We start from the raw sequence: 24,437 nt of genomic DNA, 5'->3' as shown, positions 1-24,437 counted from the left end.
ACAGTTAAGCAGTTCAGTCTGCTGACCTGTCAGATGACCGGCAATGGCGGCGTGGGAATGAGGTGTGAATGTGAAACAGCATATCAGACCTCTCTTTATTTATTTCACATATATGCTTATCGGGTCTGACCTGACAGTGACTGATCAGGAATGAGACCTTGGGGTTGTAAGTAGACAGAAGATGTCAACCCAGCGGTGGCGCTGAAGAAAAACAGATTCCACGCCAGGGGTCATTAGGAAAGGAACAGAAAACAAAACTGCCGGTATCATATAACGCCATTATACAAATCTGTGGCGAAACTTGCATTTGGAATACTGTGCCTCAGATATTGTCTCCACGCCCTCCCTGGTTTATACAGCAATGTAGAAATGTGATTTGAAACTCGGTGTGAGTGTATGGGAAACAACTTTATTCCATTTTAAGCTGTACATAGCCTAAGGCCCAAAATATGGCTAGTATATAATGCATTTTCAGATCCTGAACATTTTTATTTTCGGGGGGTGGGAAGGAAATGGAACACATAAAATGGGGAAAAAGAAGAATAAGTTTTAAGGCAGCCTTAGAATATAAAGTTCATTATAAGGCATGCACACTTCCAGTACCGAATGCTCATATCTTTGTGTGTCAGACAATGATTTCAAGGACCTTCCATTATAAATATTTCATAATTTATTACTGAAAGTTCTCTAAAGTATATATTCTTTTTTCTCCGATAGATAGCACCACAATCTATAAATATTTTAGAGGGGGGGGGAAGAAATTGCATTTTTTTGGTGGGGGGTTGCGAGGAAATAATGCGACATATTCAAGTTTCAAAACATAATGTATCTGTTCAGCCAGTCAATCATATCCATTCTTGCCTCCTCTATGTAAGGCTGATCTTCAGGCTTCATGTCGTCAGGCTTTAACTGAGCAAAGCCATGTTCTTGTCCAGCATAGACTTTGACATTAAAGGGCACTTTACAGTATTCTGCCAGTTTTTCCTCCAGCAAAGTGACCTGTAACACACAATCAATTTCATTAGATATCTACAAAAGTTAAGAATCAAAACTTCCAAATTTGCTCCCTTTTAATCTGAATTCCTTCAAGATTTTTCTTTAAATCTAGTGCTGCCATAACTACAATTAAGCAATAATAAATTCTACCATGCCAGAGTGCAATTATTTTTTAAAAAATATATAAATAAAATCCACCATTTTAATGCCAAGGCACCCAAGGCAGTTTACAACTTTAATATACTAAAAAAAAATAAACAATATAAAATGTGAAATTTGCCCAGGGGTGGGGTGGAAGAGGTGGAAGATGGAGACAGTCTCACTGGAGCAGACCTAATGTTGTCTTTGCCTTCCTGCCAGCCTGCCCCCCTCTCTTATTCGTTTCCACCTGTATCAAATATGGTTAGTCTTTCATTCTCTGCCCTGCTCCTTTAACACACCAGTATGCTTCCTTTTCCATTTGTGGCAATGCCTCTTCTTGACAGAAACAGATGCAAAATAATATTAAATCAGAAAAGTAGGGCTAAGCACATAGAGGCTGCCTGTCCGTCATTACAGAAGACTTGCAGCTTGTACTCAAGCGGCAATTTCAAGCATCAAGGAAGTTTGAATTGGAAGACAATGGACGCTAAACCGCCAGCTGGAAAGGAGCAGTGGCTGTGGTCCAGCATGGCTATGGTGGTATTGGGCGGTCTTCCAGCTTTGGCACAGCTACTTCCTCCTCCACTGGCTGCGCTCACGGCTGGGTGGTTGCAACCAATTGCAGGGGAGCTATAAAAGCCAGCTGTAAATAATAATAATAATAATAATAATAATAATAATAATAATTTGTTATTTGTACCCTGCCCATCTGGCTGGGTTTCCCCAGCCACTCTGGGTGGCTTCCAACAAAGCTTAAAAATACATTAAAATGTCACACATTAAAAACTTCCCTGAACAGGGCTGCCTTCAGATGTCTTCTAAATGTCAGACAGTTGCTTATCTCTTTGACATCTGGTGGGAGGGCGTTCCACGGGGCGGGCGCCACTACCGAGAAGGCCCTCTGCCTGGTTCCCTGCAGCTTAGCTTCTCGCAGTGAGAGAACCGCCAGAAGGCCCTCGGCGCTGGACCTCAGCGTCCAGGCAGAATGATGGGGGTGGAGACGCTCCTTCAGGTATACAGGACCGAGGCCGTTTAGGGCTTTAAAGGTCAACACCAACACTTTGAATTGTGCTCGGAAGCGTACTAGGTGCCAATGTAGGTCTTTCAAGTCCGGTGTTATGTGGTCTTGGCAGTCGCCCCCAGTCACCAGTCTAGCTGCTGCATTCTGGATTAGTTGTAGTTACCCAAGCCTAAGTCTCAGCTGATGTTGGATACACCACACATTCTGAGGGCAGGCATGCATCAGACCTTGCTATGGAAGTCTTCAGTCGCCATACTCAGGGCCAGGGAGGAATTTGCCTTCAGACAAATTGGACCTATATGAGTGTGTTTGGTTTTTTTGCCTTCCTCCTAGCAATTGCCACATCTTGATGGTGGATAAGACACTGAGTTGAATCCTTAGTCTAGGTGGGTGAGGGTGTCCAGAGTCACCCCACCACTCCAAGGAATCAAGGTATCCCATTAAAGGAATCTAGGCGGAGGTGCTTTTGTGCAGATGCCCAGACAGGGGCTTATGGGCCATAGCACTCCCAAAATGGTGATTTGGGAGGCGTCACTCCAATTTAATGTACAGTCCTTAAAGCGGGTGGCGCTGTGGGGGACGCGGGTGGCGCTGTAGTCTAAACCACAGAGCCTAGGGCTTGCCGATCAGAAAGTCGGTGGTTTGAATCCCCACAACGGGGTGAGCTTCCGTTGCTCGGTCCCAGCTCCTGCCAACCTAGCAGTTCAAAAGCACATCAAAGTGCAAATAGATAAATAGGTACCGCTCCAGCGGGAAGGTAAACGGCATTTCCATGCATTGCTCTGGTTCACCAGATGCGGCTTAGTCATGCTGGCCACATGACCCGGAAGCTGTCTGTGGCCAGCTTCTTGGCCTACAGAGCAAGATGAGGGCTGCAACCCCAGAGTCATCTGCGACTGGACCAAACGGTCAGGGGTACCTTTACCTTTTACCTTAACCTTACCAAATAATCTACCAGTAGAAAGGGTTGGTTGCCTCAAGATATACACCTGATGTCTGCGCCAAAACCTGCTGACACCTGTGATTAATAAAGCCAAAGCCTCTTTAAAACCCAAGCGATTGTGTTTATGGCAATGTCACCATGCCTTGGCCCCTCTGCCAGACACTTCACTGTGCAATAGCTTACCTGATCAGAAGAAATGGTGTGATCTTTTCCACCAAACATGAAAAAGGTAGGATTCAGCAAATTATACCTACTTTCAGAGTCTCTGATGATTCCTAAAGCATATTTAAAGAAAGAGGTTAAATCAAGTAGTATGTTCTTCAAGGTCAATAGAGAACAAAGGCTTCTATTTACTTCAGCTGTATGTATCTCTCATCCATTCTTTCTCATGTTCTCAAGGGCAGCAGTTAAAAAACAATAATGCCCCATCAGCTTAATTAGCAGTGTTATAGGTAATGATTTGTGCCATTATAGTAATCAAATGCCAGTAAAATCCTATATTTTCCTTGTAGGACAATTTTTACTGTTTGATGGCTGAGGTCCCAGATAAGAGGCACACTTGAAAGAAAAAGTTTATTGAGTTAGTGTGTTTAGCGACTAATCACTATTTGTTGCAAATCAGCAACCCTGGCTCATATGTGATGCTAAACTGAACTTCTGTGAAAGTGAAACTCAGCTCAACAGAACTTCCCCCCAGACTCGTGGAAGAAAAAAAGAGGTGTTGTGGGCCGAACCCTATGGAACTCCCTCCCACAAGAAGTTAGGCAGGCACATAGGATTGCATCCTTATCCCCCTTGTTTGAACAGTGAGAGAACGAAGCATATGTTGCTGAAATAAATAGCCATAATGAATCCTGCAGCTCATCCTTACACAGACTTAGACTATAAATGTTTCAATGCACAAAAACATAGGAGCCTGCTCAAGTTTACAAACATTTGTCATTACCATAGAGGGATACCCCAGCTTGAAAATCAGGATTTGTCAACATCAAGTGATGTACAGCCATTCCACCCCAAGAAAATCCAATGACACCGATTTTCATTGCATTGTACTGCTCCTTAAGATACTTCATGAAAATAGCAGCTGTCCTACAACCATGAACAAAAGGGAACTAAGACATCTACATACAATTGCAATATTATCAAAACTTGCTTTCCCACCTTCCCCTGCTGTTAAAAAAGCACTGACCCACTCAGGAAGATGCCGGGTTATCAGAGGGCCACTAAATTATGGGAACTGATTTTAAATGAAACCATTTGCTTTGAATGGCACATGCCCTTGTAAAAGTGTGGGCTTGCCCACAACTGACGACCAACAGAGGCACCATTTGGAATTTTATAGAAGTATAAACACAGGAAAGAATGCTTAATTTCTCTATGAAAATGGATATCTGGTGCTATTCCTCATTTTTTACACACTTGTAAGAGGAACAACTGAACATGGAAGAGTGACAAGGGTTGATAATACTAAAATGAATGTCAAAAGAATGTGTAAACCATGAAGGGGAGTTAATAAGCCTGTTAAGGAATAACAGAGGTGGGGTGTGTCGAATTATAGCTACGCGCAGGGTGCTGCTGAAATTTGAGAGCCTCAAGTCTGCCGCTGTTTAGCCTAAAATCCTATGCAGACTTTCTTGGATGTAAGTTCCATTGATCTCAACAGGATTGGCTTCTGAATAAGTATGCTTAGGATCATATTGCATAGCTGAATCAATACAGACCCTCCAAGGGATGTCCCTGGTTTAGAGAAGCCTTCCAAGTTTCTGATTTGATCCTGGAATTTCCCACTTTTCCTTAGAATGTCCCTATTTTCATTGGAGAAATATTAGAGGGTATGGCGTTATCCGACTCCTGAGTTGTCTGAAGGCAATCCTGTATAGGGAAGTTTTTTTAAATGTTTTATTGTGCTTTTATATATGCTGGAAGCTGCCCAGAGTGGCTGGGGCAACCCAGTAAGATGTGTGGGGTATTAATAGTTAAATTATCATTCTGGAATAGGACGTCCCTATTTTCATCGGAGAAATGTTGGAGGCTATGTCAATGCCCCTCCCAAAATTCAATTCTCCTGTCGATGCTGAATTAACCTTATGTTGTCCCCTTAGCTACATCGATTAGTTATAGCTTTGGAATAAATGTTAGTCTTACTTGTCCACCTTCATGGGATCTCGGTGCTTTAACCAGTCCGCAAAATTCTGCCAACGATCAGTAGTTTTCCATGGTTCTTTTCCCAGGAAGAAATCTGGGCATATGGTTCTGTATGGAATAGCAGACAGATGTTACCCATAACCTGTTCAGCCTTTAAAAAAAATATGTCATTTTAAGTCTGCGCATAGAGATTGCAGCATGCAGGAAAGTTTTACCCTTATCTCCCCAGTGACAATCTTTGCAAAAACTCCCTCCCTGTGTGCTGTGATTGGCGATAATGAAATCATTTTCATCGACACCACCTCAGATCATTGTGGCATCCAGCCAACATTCATCCAATGTACAGCAGTTAAGAATTCACATATTAAAGGCATTTATTTTCATGAAGTTGTTTTAACCTCTAGAGTGTTTGTGCTTCAAATTCTTATTCTAAATCATTACACAATTGGTGTGTGGCTTGCACTTGCAACAGTTCCATATCCAGGAAAAGAAGAGGCACAGTCACAGTTCAATGACACATTCCAGCAAGGCGAAAGGACTCAATGAAAGGACAGGGCAGAAAGTTTTTGGCCTAGGGAGCGCGTCCCAAGGGACTGGCAAAGTAATAATAATAGCTCAATCCTGCCTGCACTGTCTGTAGGCAGGTCCACTCTGAGGCCCAGAGAGGCCTGGGCCACTTCCTACCTTTTGAGGCCCATAGTCAAAATAATAATTCAAAAAATGACAACACAAAAACAAAATAAGGCACTGAAAAAGGAGTGGTTCATATATATTATCAGTTGATTTGTGGCATAAGAGCAGATACAGTGGAACCTCGGTTGTCGAACGTAATCCGTTCCGGAGCACTGTTCAAATTCCAAAACGTTTGACCGCTGAGATGCAATTGCCATTCGGCAAACTTCTTTTTAAAAATGGAGAAACGCACCTCAGAAGCTGTTTGACTTCCGAGGCGCGTTCAAAAACGGAAAGCATTCACTTCCGGGTTGTCGGCATTCGGGTTCCGAATTGTTCGGCTTCCGAAGCGTGCGACAACCGAGGTTCCAGTGTATGAACGAACATTTTACATTCTTTAATATGACACCACACCATCTGTATCAATTAACAAATTTGCACTTCTAAGCTGAGAAGGTGTGTTGCGTGTTGCTCCATTGCACATAAAAACAAGTTGTGAAACTTGCCGAATGCCAAAAAAATGAGGGCCCTGTGGATAAGGCCCTCCTGAGTCACCCTCCAATTGGCTCTGTCTGTTGCTAAACCCTTCATATCTAGACTCTGCACCTAACTCAGTGCTTTGCTATATGTTTAGCATGGATATTAGTAGTCTAGTAGTTATTGGGGGAAATATCCTCAGTGGGACCCCTTCACCCAGAAGAGCATATAAGCATAGAGCTCCCTCACAGTATCTGAAATATACTTGGAGTCGAGAGTGGATTTCATGCTCTTTATTCAGCTCATAGTGGTGAGGAGGAATGAAAGTTTCCCCAAAGTATCTGCTTTATATACATTATTTACACAATGGGCTGCACGTGATTGGCTAATTCCAGAATTCTCCTGTAGGCCAATCAGATTGTGGATTCACTTCCATCTGGAGCTGGATTGGGTGGCTCCTGCAGACCAATCATACTGCTGCATTGTTCTAGGACCAATCAGACTGCTGCATTCTGAATCCTATTGTTCTAGGACCAATCAGACTGCTGCATTTTGGATCCTATTGTTCTAGGACCGATCAGACTGCTGCCTTTTGGATCCTATTCAACTCAGTACATAACACCGTATCTTTGAACTTTTTGCATACCCTGTGCTAGGTGAAAACAGTGTTGTGGTGGTGTTTGAAGTGGACCTTTGCTGGTCAAGGCCCCCAGCAAAGCCCAGCTTCACCACCGACTGGAACTCACTTTCTCTGAGGAAGGGACAGGATTATGCAGCACTGCTATGAAAAGCCCTGCTGAACCCTGATGTAAACAAAAATCTCCCCTTTTCCCTTATGGGGTATCCAAGAGCCCATATAGAGTCCTTACATAGGTTCCCTATTGGTAGGAGAAAACAACAGAGGCCAACCAGAGAATATTGAAAAGCAAAGCAGCTAGTAAGCCTGATCTTTATTGATCTGTTGCAACAGGATCCTCACTCGCCACATCGCAGGAGGGAGGTGGAACCCCGAACAATGGCGCACAAGGCCTTATATATATAGACATTTTAAATTCCCTGCCCTGGAGCTCAAGACCACCCCTCCATACATCATACATACATCACAGAAGGGGTGTAACCTAAGACCACTCCCCATATACATCATACCTACATCACAGAAAAGGCGGTCTAAAACAGAAATTTGAATGTTGTTTTTCTCCTGTCACTGTTTATCTCCTGTCTGGCAGGTTACTTGATTGGATTGCCTGGGAAGCCTGGCTAGTCTTTTGTAATGATAAATACTTAGTTCCTGGGCCAGGTCACAGGCTCACACCCTATTCATATCTTAAATGTGCCCTTAAGACAGAAATGTGCCCTTAAGACAAGATTTGTGAGGAAAGAGACAATGGGGAGGTTTCCCACTTTGACCTTGCAGAAAAAAACATTTGCTCAGTTTAGGAATCAAAATGGTTTCAGGTCGGTCTTCCTGTGCTGATCGATGTATGTGCTTGGTTGGTACACTTATGAACATTACCATATATCAAGACCACAAAATTCCTATCTCAACCCATCAAATTCTTTATTTGTAAGCCATTTTATTTCCAGATCCACTGTGAACTTAAGATAAAACAATGCATTAAGTGCCCCCATTTCAGGTAATATTTCTTAATGTACGTTTTTTAATGAGACTAATGCCTTTCAGGAAGACATTCAGACAAGAGGTGACGGATAACTTTTCTGTGTGAAAATCACAAGCCAGGTCAAATTTCTGGCCTTGCAACCAAAACGTAGAGATTGAGGAAGGTTAAAAAGAACCAATTGCTCACATGTATCCTTTAGCTGCGACCATATCAGCAACGTATCTGGTATCTGGGAATTGCCATCCATATATGTCGTGAATCACAATCACAGCTTTGTCCGTGTTGGAAGGAGGTTGGCAAATATATGCTTTGATGTTATCAACTTGCACATCTTGGCCACGCCCCGTGTAAGTGCTTCTTCTTCCAACATCATATTGGAAAGGTAAATCCTGACTAGTCATTACAGAAAACTGAAATGTAAACAAAATGTAATTAGTCAAATATAAACAAAAAAAAGCTATTGTTAAAAAAATGAAAATGACCCACACGGAGCAACAGAAATGAGCAAATCGGAACAAAAGCAATTGAAATAGCTCAACACAATAGATGCTTCAAGTGGTTTCCCCAAATTCAGCTGAAATTGTGACTTATACTGGCTTCTCCAGTCTAACTACCATATTTACTCGAATGTAACGCACACCTTTTTTGGCCAAATTACTTCATAAAATTAGAGTGTGCATTAGATTTGATGACACATTTACATTCGCCAGCAAATACATTTTTGGTTTCAGTGTTTTGAAAATTGAGGTGCCCATTAGATTTGATGACGCATTCAGTTCACGTAAATATGGTATTATTTAACCCACTGAATAGAACCCCTAACAACAGCACAAATACAACAGGTGTCGTCAGTGTTTTTCTTTCTAGAAAAATAGGTTCCAGTACTCACCAGGAAGTTGTCACAGTAAGTGCCACACTTTTTAACAACAACAAAAAATAGGTGCTGGTACTGAGTACCCTTGAGTACCCCCCTAAACACTGGGTGTTGTCTCAAGCACATCTGATGCAACTAATCAAGGGCTTTATTAGATTGGAAAAAAAGAAGAAAGCACAGTATGGGAAACAGAAGTAAGTTCAGACCAAAGTGCCAAGGACAAATTTAAAGGGACACCTTGAATACTGTGCCAGCAGCAACTCATGTAAAAGTCAAAAGTGAGGAAGGGGGTTGTTTTTTAAAGCCTCCTTCTTTGCAGCATAGTTCTATACACACACCAATATTAAAACAAAGATTACTAGTAGTTGTAGTGATTGTGAAAATCGATGAAAGTAAGTTCCAGCTTCTTTGAAGTATACAAACTGGAACAGACAGAATGAATAACAGAATAATAAATAATAATACTAATTTTTTATTTATACCCCGCCCTTCCCGGTTTAAAAACCAAGCTCAGGGCGGCTAACAGCAAATATAAAACATTGATTAAAATGCGACTTTAAAACAGCATAAAATGCAGCATCAATATCAATAAAATTCAAAAATTCAGGGGTCATTTTTTGGGGGTGGGGGAACCCAGCCAGTAGACATCAAATGATCACCAGGGCTAACTGGCCAAGTTGGTCCTACTAGGGCCAGCAAGGAGTCCAAGGAGGAATTTAAATGTGGGGTTCCAAGAAAGGGTTTCTTCGTAGAAGAGGAAAGGTGAAATATACTCAGAGTCGCAAAGTGATTTCATGCTCTTTATTCAGCTCATAGTGGTGAGGAGGAATGATTAAATTTCCCCTCACAGTATCTGCTTTATATACATTATTTACACAATGGGCTGCACATGATTGGCTAATTCTGGAATTCTACTGTAAGCCAATCAGGTTGTGGATTCACTTCTATCTGGAGCAGGATTGGGTGGTTCCTGCCAACCAATCATGCTGCTGCATTGTTCTAGGACCAATCAGACTGCTGCATTCTGAATCCTATTGTTCTAGGACCAATCAGACTGCTGCCTTTTGGATCCTATTGTTCTAGGACCAATCAGACTGCTACAGTTTGGATCCTATTCAACTCAGTACATAACACCCCTCCCCTCTAAGTTCCAGTCCTGCCCGGGAGGTCGCATTCATAGTCCTCAAGGTATGCCGGCGGCCTACGTGTGCGTTGTGGCCTGGGGTGTTCCCTGGTCCGGGCTCCGGGTTCTGGCTCGTGTTCCAAGGATGCTGGCTGTGATGCGGCTGTTTGGTCTGGTGCAACCGGCTCGCTCAGTCGTGGTTCTGGTTCCGGTGTCCTTTCGGCCTCACGGGTCCTCTCTGTATTTACTGATTCTGCCTCTCCTGCTGGCCCCTCCTGCTCTATGGGCCTCACTGCCCCGCTGTTCCCTTGGGACTCCTCTGACCTGTCCTCCTCCTGGTTTTCTCCCGGGAATCGTCGCCGTATCTGGTCGCAGTGGCGGCGCCAGCATTGCCCCCCATCCGTTAGCACCTCGTACGACACGGGGCCAGTGACCCTGGTGATTGTGGCGGGTACCCATGCTGGGCCTGCCCCAAAATTCTTTGCGTACACTGGGTCCTGGGCCTCGAAGGTCCGGGGGTTCCTGCCTTCCCCCACCACTACCTCATCCTGAGCTCTATCGGGGTGAAGGCGGTCCAATCTGATTGCAAGGCGCCGACCCATTAGTAGTTCAGCGGGGCTCCGGCCAGTCGTTGAGCTGGGGGTGCTGTGCTGTGCTAGAAGGAATGTGGCAAGGCGGTACTCCCAGTCCCCTTGCGTCATGCGGCGAAGGGTGTCCTTGGTGGTCCGCACCATGCGTTCTGCTTGGCCATTGGTGGCAGGGTGGAACGGCGCCGAACGGATGTGGCGGATGGCGTTCTGCGCTGTGAAGGTTTGGAATTCTCCTGACGTAAATGCAGTCCCGTTGTCTGAGACGAGAGTGTCAGGGAGCCCGTGGGTTGCAAACAGCCTGCGTAGTACCCGGATGGCTGCGGATGTGGAAGTGGACGGTACCAGTGCGACTTCCAGCCATTTGGTGTAGGAGTCCACCACTATGAAGAATGTTTTCCCCTGAAAGGGGCCAGCGAAATCCACATGCAGGCGTGACCATGGTGCTCGGGCGGACTCCCAGGACTGGACTGGGGCCCTTGGGGGATCTGGGCGGGATTCTTGGCAGGCCTGGCAGTGTTTGACCCAGGCCTCTATCTCTCCATCGATCCCCGGCCACCACACATAACTCCTGGCAAGGGCCTTCATTCTTACTACCCCTGGATGTGTCTCGTGTAGGGCTGTGAGGACCCTTTTGCAGAGGGGCTGGGGAACAACGACTCTGCTTCCCCATAACAGGCACCCCTTGTGGGCCGACAGTTCATGTTTGCGGGTTGTGTAGCCGGCGAATTCTGGCCCAGGGCTGCTGCTGGGCCATCCCCTCCACACCCAGTCCAGGACCCGGGAGATGACCCTATCTTTCTTGGAATGGTGTGCAACTTCTTGTGCCTGAATGGGGCGGTCGGGAAGCAGCTCCAGGCTCATAACCTCTTGTGCAGGTGCTGGGTCAGGGCCTGTTTCCGGTAGTGGTAGCCTGCTGAGGGCGTCCGCATGGCCCATCGCCTTCCCAGGTCGGTGAATCAGTGCATACTGGTAGCTGGCAAGGAAAATTGACCACCTGAGGACGCGAGGAGACAGCACTTGGGGGGTCTGCTTTTCGGGGGCAAACAAGCCAAGCAACGGCTTGTGGTCAGTCACCACGGTGAAGGGCCGCCCGTACAAGAAATCATGGAATTTTTTTACTCCCTTTACGATTGCCAGACCCTCCTTGTCGATTTGCGAGTAGTTCCGCTCGGTTGTGTTGAGTGTCTGGGAAAAGTACGCCACCGGTACCTCTCTTCCATCCGGGAGTTGGTGCCCCAGGACAGCTCCAATGCCATAGGGTGAGGCGTCGCATGCTAGCACCACCGGCAGCCTCTCGTCGAAGTGTGCCAAGACCGAGTTTGAGACAAGCAAGTCCTTGACTGCCTGGAATGCGGCCTCCTGGCGCTGGCCCCACACCCAAGGGGCCCGCTTGTCCAGGAGTCTGTGTAGGGGCTCCGCTACCGCCGCCTTGTGGGGAAGGAAGGAATGGTAAAAGTTCAATAGTCCCAAGAAGGCCTGAAGTTCAGTCTTGCTCTTGGGCGCTGGGGCATCACAAATGGCCCGTACCTTGTCCCCAGTCGGGTGGACCCCTTCTGCGTCCACCATAAATCCCAGAAAGTCCACCTGAGGCACTCCTAGTAGACATTTTTCCCGCTTCACCTTGAGACCCGCCGTCTGGAAACGGTGCAGAACGGTGCGGAGGCGGTCCTCAAACTCCTCTGGTGTGGGGCCGGCAATCAACACATCATCGAAGAAGGGGGTGACGCCAGGAATCCCTTTAAGGAGAGAGTCCATTATATTCTGGAATATGCCTGGTGCCACGCTGACACCGAATTGCAGCCGCTTTACCCTGAACGCTCCTCTGTGCGTCACAATCGTCTGTGCCTCTGCTGTGGCCTCATCTACTGGCAGCTGTTGATATGCTTGGGCCAAGTCCAGCTTGCCAAAAATTTTCGACCCAGCCAGGGTGGCAAGGACATGGCTGACCACTGGCACTGGGTATGCGTGGGCCGTGAGGGCCTTGTTTATGGTACATTTGTAGTCTGCGCAGATGCGGACCGAACCATTAGGCTTGACGGGTGTGACGATTGGGGTTTCCCAGGGAGCATTAGGCACCGGCTCCAGCACTCCTTGCTCTACGAGTCGGTCCAATTCCTCGTCTATACGGGGTTTCAAGGCGAACGGGACCCGGCGGGCCTTGAGCCTGACCGGTCGTACTGCGGGGTCAAGCTGTAGCGCAATGGGGGGGCCCGTATACTGTCCCAATTTCCCATCGAAAACCCCTGGAAATTCCTTGCATATGGCGTCCACGTCCACTTGTAAGCTAGTGTGGTTCACCCCGGTGACAGCTAGCCCCAGTGGTCCAAACCATGCCAATCCCAGTAAGCTAATGTAGGGGCCCTTGACCACAAGCAAGTCCAGTTGCCGCGTCCGCCCTCGGTATTGCACCCTGAAGGTCCCCACCCCCATTGTGGGGACCTTACGTTTCTGGAAGTCCCGGAGGGTGAATGGGGCCGGCCTGAGTTTGGGACCCCCAGTGGGACACAGTTTCCTTAAGGTCCTTGCCGAGATTATGGATAGAGTTGAACCCGTGTCAAGCTCCATGCGGCATGGGGCCCCCTCTATCTGTACCTCTACATAAATTTTCTCTACGTTGGGGTGGGGCAACTGGTATACCTGGAAGTCCGTGAGCTCCGTCGAGTTGCCTTGGTGCGTTGGGCCCCGGGACCTGGGGCTCTTGGATTGGTCATCTGATGCCTGGTGTCGGGTGGGCCGAGCCCGACACACCCGGGCGATGTGTCCCGATTTTCTGCACTGCCTGCACTCTGCGTTGCGGAAACGGCAGGTCCTCCTCTCGTGACTCTCCCCGCAGCTTGCGCAGTTCCCTCCTTCTCGTCGAGGCAGCTGTGGTCTGTGCGCTGCTTGAGTGCGCTGCTGTACTCGGTGCACCTCCTCCCTGTCGGATCCTGAGTCGTCGGTGAGGTCTTCATGGTGGACCCTCGGTTGGGATGGCAGGCTCGGCCGTGCCTCTTGGGTCGACCTCTCGGCAGCTTCTGTTGCCAGGGCCTCCTCCAGAGCGACCTGGAACGTTAGGTCCTTCTTAGCGTAGAGGCGCCGTTGCAGCTTCTCATCCTTCAGGCCACCGACGAGGCGGTCACGAAGCATGTTCTCCAGCTCTGAGAAGTTGCAGAACCGGGCGGCTTGGCGGAGAGAGGTCACAAACCCAGTTATGGTTTCCCCAGGGGCTTGCCGCTTTGCGTAGAAGGCATTTCGACGAGCCACCACTGAGGGCTGCGGCGAAAAGTGCCCCTTCAGCTGTTCCATTATTGTTTTGTATGGAACAGTAGCGACGTCTTCAGGCGCAAGGAGAGCCCGGGCGATTTCAAACGTCTCCTCTCCGCAGACGCTGAAGAATATCGCCCTCTTCTTGGCGTCTTCTTCGTCGGTGACCCCTTTGGCTTCTAGGAGGAAGGTGAAACGGGAGGCGTACGCTTCCCAGTCTCCAGATGCTGGGTTGAATGGCGAGAAGCTGCTGTTGGCTGCCATTCTGAGTTCCTTGTGCCCCGGAGCTGAAGCCTGGATACACGGTGCGAGGCAGCGGTGCGGCAGTTGGCGGTGCTGCGGTGCTGTGTGTGGCAGTCAGCTCAGCGGGATCCCATCCTCGTCGCCAGTGAAATATACTCAGAGTCGCAAAGTGATTTCATGCTCTTTATTCAGCTCATAGTGGTGAGGAGGAATGATTAAATTTCCCCTCACAGTATCTGCTTTATATACATTATTTACACAATGGGCTGCACATGATTGGCTAATTCTGGAATTCTACTGTAAGCCAATCAGGTTGTGGATTCACTTCTATCTGGAGCAGGATTGGGTGGTTCCTGCCAACCAATCATGCTGCTGCATTGTTCTAGGACCAATCAGACTGCTGCATTCTGAATCCTATTGTTCTAGGACCAATCAGACTGCTGCCTTTTGGATCCTATTGTTCTAGGACCAATCAGACTGCTACAGTTTGGATCCTATTCAACTCAGTACATAACAAAAGGGAAAAGGGAATAGAGAGGATCAGGCTATTCAAATTGAAAGCCAGGTGGAATAGCTCTGCCTTACAGGCCCTGTCTGTGGAAGGAGATCAAGTCCTGCAGAAAACTGTAGTTGAAAATCGACATGCCAACCAGAGGGCATGTTGAGTGGGTGGCCAGAGCACAGGGTGCATCAAAGCGGCAATGCTTGAAAAAACATTGCACTTTAATAAGACTGAAAGGCGGGGTCCCACTTCAAAGGCAGTTGGGTGCTATTAAGCAAATGATGAAAACTTGGTAATTGTCAATTCAGCTGCCTCCAGACAGCAGGCCTGATGTAAGAGACCTTAGTGAAAAAGTTGTTGTAATCTGCACTAATAGTAATTTGAACACTGAATACCTTGGAATTCATACAAATTGCTGACTAGGAATACGGGGCAAGGCATATACCTGCAATTAAGAGAGGCATATGCTGGAAGCAGGCCTGTCCATACATTATTGATGGCTAGTTGCTACATTCTTGCAGTTGTTTTTGCAATTGTAATAGTTGCCACTGGAAGCAGCTTGTTGTTGTTGTTGTTGTTGTTGTTGTTGTTGTTGTTGTTGTTGTTGTTGTATTCAAATTACTTACCCGCAGATCTTAAGGTGGTCCACAACATAAAAGCATAATGTAAAACACAGAATACATAATAAAAACAAAAACAAGAACCCTCAATAATCCCCCACTCCACAACACATTTTAAAAGGGCATTGGATGTCAATCAGCCAAACGCAAAGGTAAAGGGACCCCTGACCGTTAAGGGCTCCCCCAAGTTGATGGGCATTGCCATTCAGATGGCGTGCGTGTGCCACATCTTGTGATCACAAACCCTCCAAGTGTCCCTGTTTTCCAGGGACAGCCCCGGATTTACAGAAGCTGTCCCGGTTTCAAATTTGATCCTGGAATGTCCCACTTTTCCTTAGGACATCCCTATTTTAATTGGAGAAATGTGGGAGGGTATGGAGTTATGCCACCCACAAGCCAATGAGATAAATAACTCTACAACCTTTAGAAGACATCTGAATGCAGCCCTGTATAGGGAAGGTTTTTTTTTAATGTTTAGTGCTTTATTATGTTTTTATATATGTTGGGAGCCACTCAGAGTGGCTGGAGAAACCCAATCAGATGGGTGGGGAGGCTCAGCCAGATGGGCAGGGTATAAATAATAATAATAATAATAATAATTATTATTATTATTATTATTATTATTATTATTGACGTTCCTGGTTTTATCAGAGAAATGTTGGAGGGTGTGTTTATGCAGGTTGGGGCTTACATTGGCACCCCAATATTTAATTCTAGTTGGCATCCCTGTGGCCTGGAAACGCTCTTCTATAATGGCAAGTCCCTGATTCATCAAAACAAGATTGTTGGTGCAGTCATTTCCTCCACCATTTCCTCTTCCAGGATTTCCTCATTCTCACAGCCAGCTAGCTTTGATGTGGTCTGCACCGAAGACCAAGCAACTGGCGAGTTCAACAATTTAAGCGGAATCCTGTTTTGCCGGATGGGCATTTGAATGAATCTTGCGTTGCCACCCTCATTGCAACCCTCACTGTAGATGGAACTGGAAGCACCAAGCGTTCCTCCTCATTATTCCCAGAACCTTCCATCAGCAATTATTTGCCAGCAATGTTTGTCCTTCCCACCTACATGTCATGCTGGAGAACAAGGGTGGCAAAGGTCTGTATTTTGGGGAGCAGCTCTGAACTGAAATTCAAAATGCCAGCATGAGGAAGAAGAAAATTCAGAACTGGGGAATTTATATGGACTTTTGCTGCTATGCTGTTTCTCGATACACATTCTTTTATTGCTGCTTGGTTTATTATTTTATGTGTGTTTTATTGGGCTCCTTTGGGGGAAAGGATGGCATGGAATTTGAATTAAGAATTGCAGCAGTAATAATTCCGAGCTGCCAGCTACTCATGCCTGGCACATTGTGCTGGTTTACAAGAGATGGATGAAATAACTTAAGTCCAGTGCTAGAGGACAACTTTGATTTAGGACAAGATTGGCTTCCACCAGAAGGTCTTGTGCCATTCCGTAGTGTCATCTGACCTTCTGTATGTGTTTAGTCTTAGGGCAGAAGGTCAGGTGAATGCACAGAAGTCAGGCGTGGGTCCAACTGGTTGAGCTGACCCCCCTGCACATTTTTATTCTCCCTGGCATGTCTACCAGCTCCACCTGGTACGCAGGCTGAGATCCTACCTGCCCGTGGACTGTCTCGCCAGAGTGGTGCATGCTCTAGTTATCTCCCGCTTGGACAACTGCAATGTGCTCTACATGGGGCTACCTTTGAAAGTGACCCAGAAACTACAACTAATCCAGAATGCGGCAGCTAGACTGGTGACTGGGAGCGGCCGCCGGGACCATAAAACACTGGTCCTGAAAGACCTTCATTGGCTCCCAATACATTTCTGAGCACAATTCAAAGTGTTGGTGTTAACCTTTAAAGCCCTAAATGGCCTCAGCCCAGTACACCTGAAGGAGCGTCTCCACCCCCATCGTTCAGCCCGGACACTGAGGTCCAGCTCCGAGGGCCTTCTGGAGATTCCCTCACTGCGAGAAGTGAGGTTACAGGGAACCAGGCAGAGGGCCTTCTCTGTAGTGGTGCCCACCCTGTGGAACACCCTCCCATCAGATGTCAAGGAAATAAACAACTACTTGACTTTTAGAAAACACCTGAAGGCAGCCCTCTTTAGGGAAGTTTTTGATGTTTGATGTTTTATTGTGTTTCAATTTTATTGTGTTTTAAATTTTATTGTGTTTTCAATATTCTATTGGGAGCCACCCAGAGTGGCTGGGGAAACCCAGCTAGATGGGTGGGGTATAAATAATAATAATAATAATAATAATAATAATAATATTACCATATAATATCTGAAAGGCCTCCAAATTTATCATAAATAAATTAACCAAAAAATAATAATACCCTAGTGAGGTTCACATATTGTGTTACTAAAAGCAATTTAATTAACTATAGCACACAGCATGCTTGTACAATAAAGCGACTGCACTTAAAGAAACATTTAAATTGTGGGTCATATGTATGAAGCAAGGGTGAAGAGAAAGAAAGATCTAAACCACCCAAATAGACTCCTATAAAACTAAATTAGACTCAGAGGCCTTAGTGCATTTTTCCAAAAGGAATTAAAAGCACATCTAAGTAATACAGTAGCCTGCCAGGCTTTCCTCGGGAAGTCTATTCCATAGTCAGTGTCATCACTGAGAAAAGTTGTTAGCCACTGAAAAATATGGAAAAGGGGAGTCTCTGCAATTAGGGCAGTGCACAAGAGGAGTTTGGAATATTCAAGAAATTTGGTTGGGAAAAGCCCAGTTCCTAATTAGTTCCATTGCACCCTGTCTCATTTCAGCTATTCACTGACATCAGGCTACAGATGAGCAGTTTTGGTTTCTCTCAATTTTCCCAATTAGTTCTCCACAATCTTATATCAGGAAGTCATACTGAAATGCAATCAGCACCTTCCAGCAAATCTCTCCCAATGTATGCAGTTTTGCCTAATATATTTATCATTTATTTCTAAACTGCTTAATATTCCAAAAACCTCTAACCAGTGCTCAGCTTGTACTATATAAAAACAATATTTTTGCCAAATATTTTCCTTGAATAGAATGCAAATTTTTATCTTGAATAATATTTTATGTCCACTTTGTTGCAGTATGTGCATTTTTGTACACATTGCTTGGCTACAGAACTGCATGGCAAAATTCAGAAAAGTTTGAATTTCGAAGGATGTCTGGGTTTCAGTTCTCATGTTGTTTTGGAAAGAACAAATTCGGGAGCTTTGCTTTCAAGTGAACTGAACCAAATTCCTCCCCTGTCCCTACATCTGACATCATAACTTCACAGCGCATAGCTGTCAAGTGTCGCTTATTTGGCGGGACAGTCACTTATCCCAGCGCCATGTCCCGCTGCTGTCCCTTATTGATGATGTCCCTTAAATAAGCTACTGAAGGTAATGGGGCCCTTTCTATGTCCAGCTGTCCTTTGTCAACATCAAATTGTTGCTGTTTTTTTGTGTTGAATATATGCTATATGGTAATTTATGGACCTAATAGGTATCTAAAGCCGTTTGCATGCAACAAAATATGTATTTTATCAAAGTAATTGTTGATCCCTTATTTTGGCTGCTGATCCCTTATTTTTGAGGCTGCTGGTCCCTTATTTTCAAATCTGTAAGTTGACAGCTATGCCACAGCGTATGCACATTAATGATTAAATGCAATTATCCCTGCATGGTGGACAAATATTTTCATGCCCATTAAAAGGGAAATGGGCCAAAGAGCAGCAGATGATAACAGCTGCGTGATCCATATTTGAATCAACCTAGCTTGGGGCTATTCCAGCCTTTCCTTAAGCTTTTTTGTATTTATTCGGCTAGTCAAACTCTTTGCTGCCGCTTCCCTTTGTACTTCTATGCTTTTAGATGCATTGAGTTCCCTCTAGTGGAAGAAAAAATGGGATAAAGGTATCTAGAACAAATAAGCACACAACCTGCGGGTATTTATACAGTGCTTTCAGGTATAAACATCCCCACAATTTGAATCAATTTCTTGTGGCTCTCTCCTGATTGACTCCAGCAAAAAATATGCCATCTTCTTTCCTACACCGGTTACAGTGCAAACTTATTTATGAGTCTTCTCCGCAGAAGTTTGTTTCACTGAGTACAGTGCGGCTTCTCCCCTGGTAAATGTTAATGGGGTTGCAGCCTCAAACTGAAAATGTCAGCTGTGTGAATTTCCTTTCCCCATTGATCACAACTCAATGATATTTTCATTTATGAGCTTTATAACTTTTTTGCAGCTCATTTTCAGAACTTTTTTTTATAGCTGTGTAGATCTAGCCTGGGACGTGGGTGGCGCTGAGGGTTAAACCACAGAGTTTAGGACTTGCTGATCAGAAGGTTGGCGGTTCGAATCCCCGTGACGGGGTGAGCTCCTGTCGTTCGGTCCCAGCGCCTGCCAACCTAGCTGTTCGAAAGCACGTCAAAGTGCAAGTAGATAAATAGGTACCGCTCCGGCGGGAAGGTAAACGGTGTTTCTGTGCGCTGCTCTGGTTCACCAGAAGTGGCTTAGTCATGCTGGCCACATGACCCGGCAGCTGTACGCCGGCTCCCTCGGCCAATAAAGCGAGATGAGCGCCGCAACCCCAGAGTTGGTCACGACTGGACCTAATCGTCAGGGGTCCCTTTACCTTTATTAGATCTAGCCTTAGTATCCTTTAGCTGGGGTACTATTAGCATTAATTTTTACATACAAAATCGCCTCTCACCCCCGCAACAGTCACTCTAAGAGACTGATAATGGGCTTTGTGTCTGCACACCCCTCCCTTTGTGCACCTGGCTTCAGCACTTCTGTTATACAGTCACAGAATCATAGAGTTGCAGTGTTGAAAAGGTCATTTAGTCCAATACAGGAATCTTTTGCCCACCATGGGGCCCCAACCCACCAGTGGTGTAGCGTGGGTTGCTGGAGCCCAGGGTGTGGGGGGCCATGCTGGCGGGCAGGTATGCTGGCTTCCTTGCCGCAGTTCTGGCCTCAATGAGGGAGCCTGTCCTGGGGGCACTTGATTGCCCCCTCCGAATTCTGTGCCCAGGGCCATGGCCCTCCTGCCACCCGCCACGCCTCTGAAACGCATGACCCTGAGATTAAGAGTCTCATGCTCTATCAACTGAGCAATCAGCCAGTTGTGAGCTATTAAGCCATATTTGCCTGTTATGTCCAAACTAATAAACTTGGAGGCAAAACCAGAAATGCTTGTGCTGACAGAGCAGTCTGCTTAGTGCTACGTTGAATTCCTCTGTGTGGTTCAGCAAACCACGGAACTGTTCTATTATGGTGCATGAGTGAAGCGAGCACAGGTCGCAATGTTCCCTCTTGGTCTAATAAATTATGATTCATTAGTCCGATATTGCTGCATTTGAACTGGGCCACAATTGCTTAGTCAAGGTCAAAATACACTGTGTGACCCTGGGCGATTTGCCACCTCCCACATTAGCCTGTCTCACAGGCTTTATTGTGAGGGCGAAATTGAAGAGGGGCCTTGAGCAACCCTGAAGAAAGGGAAGGGAGAAAAAAATCTATATAGTAACAGTAGCCACCCTGTGAATTTGGTAGCCAAGCAGATGTTTGAACGTACATTTCTGAAACTCAAATGTATTCAGATACTGTACACAATGGCAATTTATTTTACATGTACTTGGGATAATTGCAGACGGGCTTAATTTGCAGATGGGTTGGTGGTTGTTTTTTTTTTACTTATCAAATTCCCTCTGGAAAGGGTAAATCCAGCTTAAAATCCAGATACAGTGGTACCTCTGGTTAAGTACTTAATTCGTTCCGAGGTCCGTTCTTAACCTGAAGCCGTTCTTAACCTGAAGCACCACTTTAGCTAATGGGGCCTCCCGCTGCTGCCGCGCCGCCAGAGCACAATTTATGTTCTCATCCTGAAGTAAAGTTCTTAACCCGAGGTACTATTTCTGGGTTAGCGGAGTCTGTAACCTGAAGCGTATGTAACCCGAGGTACCACTGTACAGGCATTTTGGTGTGTACATGAGGATCACCATTTGTACAATAAGCATCTATCTGAAAGCATGCCTTATCTTGAGTCCCTCTCTTGATATTTGCACAGATATCCTGCTAATTTCAGTAGCAAATCTGCTATGATTTGGTGGCAGCAATTCAAAAATGATGTTCTCCATACAAAACAGATAGGACTTGAGTAACACTAGCTGAAGATTGTCTTAAGCACTTCAAAGAATATTAGTCATATTCCTTTATTTCTTTTTATAGAATACAGTATAGAACTCTTTGTGGGAGGACTCAAAAATAAAAAAGGATTCTTTTCGTTTTGTTTCCTACTACATAATATATAAAATCTAGCATCTTAATCCCTTGCAAAATATGTTCCAGTAATTTAAGTAACAACACATTAGCATTTATATAGCTCTTCCGGGTGTTCAGAGCACATACATTATTTTGTAAAAACAATAGCAACCATGTAAAGTTGATTATTATTGTTATCCCCTGACCGCAAGTGGGCTGGGTGGGTGTTAGGCTAAGAGAGAGTGGTCTGCCTACAGTCGTGTAATGAGTTTGAAGCAGAGGTAAGATCTGAAGCCAAGAGTTCCTGATGGGTAGCTAACACTCAAAACCACTAAAATACACTGCCATCATTTGTAACACCTGTCACTGCTTGAATCTCCATTTCTCCCCCCTTTGCTCCACAGTTTTATATAACTGCAGCTGTCCTAACCTCAGGATAGGGTAGGAGGCATTATTGCCCTACCTGAACATACCTGGATTGGAGGGGTTGTGATCTAAACCCAACGAAGATTCCTTTGGCGATGAGGAGAAACTTGCAGGTTGTCGGCTGATGTAAGGAAAATAAAATGCAGCACCAGTAACAGTTCTATAGCTGCTGCTCAGATTCCATTCCAGTGCTGTGTTCCTTTCAGATGTTATGGGAGATATGAAGTTAGGAGAAGAAGGTGGAGGCTGCTTTGAAGACAAATGCCTAATCCAGAAAGACAGGAAAGGGGATGGGACGTGGATTCAAAGAGACAGGCTTCTCTTGTTCCCCAAGGCTGATTTTTAGAGTTGTTTTTTTTGGCGGGGTGGGGGTAACAACTGAAGAACAGAGAGAAGCCGCTAAGGAGAACGCACTATGCAATTTCCTCGCAGCCAGCCATCTAGGTTTCTGTTTAAGCTAAAAAAGGACAACCCCCTGGCAAGATCTCTGGCTCTGAACGTATAATTTAGATTTCTTCATGTATATTTTCTGCTTCTTCCTGTGGCTACTGTAGAAGAAACTTAATATGTGGCAAAAGTGTAGGGAGAGAGATGGCCAGTTCTAAGGCTTTTTGCAGGAAGGGGGGGTGGCTCTAGGAAAGGGATGTGCTATGTGTCCCCTTCCCAGTATTCCCTGCTCCAAATTTGAGGATCAGGATTTTACAGTTGTGGGACGCTGCTGTAGCCCCAGCCACATGTTCAGTCATGCAAAGTTGGTGCTACTTAGGCACTTACTTTCTCTTTTTTTTTTAAATAATGTTTTTTATTGCTTTTTTTCCAAAGTCAAAATCCATCGTCAATTTACACAACAAAAGCAGTTTTACAAAGAAAAAGAAAAAGTTAAAAAGAAGAAAATTCACTTTTCTACATCTTTTTTCATATTCAACTGGACTTCCCCAGATCCTCCATCCCTGCATTCTTTACAATAAAAGAATATTATACAGCAAATTAATGTCTTGTTTCATATGTTTTTATACTTTCATCTGTTTATATATTCTAAATTTAAATTTTTCACCGTCATGACTTAATTTCAATCATTTTCAAATCTCAATACTGAAGCATGTTTTCCCCAAAACTTAGCAAATTCTCAACTTTCATATAACTTATAATGTTTTTGTAGATAGTCCTTAAATTTTTTCCAGTCCTCTTCCACTGCCTCTTCTCCCAGGTCTCGGATTCTGCCCGTCATTTCGGCTAATTCCATGTAGTCCATCAGTTGCGTGTGCCACTCTTCCAGTGTGGGTAACTCCTGTGCCTTCCAATATTTAGCTATAAGAATTCTTGCTGCTGTAGTTGCATATAAAAAGAAAGTTCTATCTTTCTTTAACACTCTCTGGCCCACAATGCCCAGGAGGAAGGCCTCTGGTTTCTTATTAAAGGTATACCTAAATACCTTTTTCAACTCGTTATAAATCATTTCCCAAAAGGCCTTCACCCTCGGGCATGTCCACCAGAGGTGAAAGAATGTTCCTTCAGCCTCCTTACATTTCCAACATTTATTGTCTGACAAATGGTATATCTTTGCGAGTTTGACTGGGGTCATGTACCACCTGTACATCATTTTCATAATGTTTTCTTTTAAGGCACTACATGCCGTAAATTTCATACCGGTGGTCCATAACCTTTCCCAGTCTTCAAACATAATGTTGTATCCAATGTCTTGTGCCCATTTAATCATGGCTGATTTAACCATCTCATCTTGAGTATTCCATTTAAGCAACAAGTTATACATTCTTGAAAGCACTTTCGTCTTAGGTTCAAGTAATTCCAACTCTAATTCTGATTTTTCCACCTGGAAACCAATTTTTTTGTCCTTTTTGAAGATCTCTAAAATTTGGGCATAATGAAACCAGTCTCGCACCTTTCCTTTCAATTTTTCAAAACTCTGCAACCTCCAAGTGTCACCCTCTCTTTCTATTATTTCACAATATTTTGCCCAGCCACCCCCCATATTAAGTATTTTTGTGGCCTTAGCCTCCATCGGTGATAACCACCTCGGAGTCTTATTTTCAATTAAGTCCTTGTATTTAGTCCAGACAGTGAACAAAGATTTCCTGACAATATGGTTTTTAAACATCTTATGAGACTTCACCTTGTCGTACCACAAATATGCATGCCACCCAAAAGCATTGTTAAACCCTTCCAGATCTAGGACATCAGTGTTTTCTAACAAAAACCAATCTTTCATCCAGCAGAAGGATGCAGCTTCATAATACAACCTTAAGTCCGGCAGGGCAAATCCCCCTCTTTCCTTTGCATCTGTTAATATTTTAAATTTTATTCTGGGCTTTTTGCCCTGCCAGACAAACTTCGTAATGTCCCTCTGCCACTTTCCAAAACACTCCACTCTGTCCACGATCTGCAGGGCCTGAAACAGAAACAGCATTCTTGGCAATACATTCATCTTAACTGCAGCAATTCTTCCCAACAAGGAAAGTTTCAATCTTGACCAAATTTCTAAGTCCTTTTTGATTTCAGTCCAGCATTTTACATAATTGTCTT

General features: G+C 45.0%; 1 protein-coding gene across 2 annotated transcripts; it reads right to left on the bottom strand.

The window, feature by feature from the left end:
- Positions 1-468: 468 nt before the first annotated feature.
- On the bottom strand, positions 469-22,288 carry LOC308482029 (carboxymethylenebutenolidase homolog). Of its 2 annotated transcripts, none has more exons than XM_081015016.1 (6): positions 21,944-22,288; positions 8,201-8,424; positions 5,247-5,354; positions 4,048-4,190; positions 3,285-3,376; positions 469-999 (listed from the first exon to the last, which is right to left on the bottom strand). In XM_081015016.1, the coding sequence occupies exons 2-6, from the start codon at positions 8,413-8,415 to the stop codon at positions 814-816; spliced, it is 744 nt and encodes a 247-aa protein (XP_080871142.1). In that variant the 5' UTR covers positions 8,416-8,424; positions 21,944-22,288; the 3' UTR covers positions 469-813. The 2 variants fall into 2 exon arrangements, with proteins under 2 accessions (XP_080871142.1, XP_080871141.1); XM_081015015.1 differs by lacking the exon at positions 21,944-22,288 and adding an exon at positions 8,904-9,300.
- Positions 22,289-24,437: the final 2,149 nt, after the last annotated feature.

The sequence above is a fragment of the Podarcis pityusensis genome, assembly GCF_964106645.2.
Source record: "Podarcis pityusensis genome assembly, chromosome: 7".
Taxonomy (NCBI): Eukaryota; Metazoa; Chordata; class Lepidosauria; order Squamata; family Lacertidae; genus Podarcis; species Podarcis pityusensis.
Note: the sequence above shows the minus strand (reverse complement) of the source record. Positions and strands in the feature narration are given on the sequence as shown.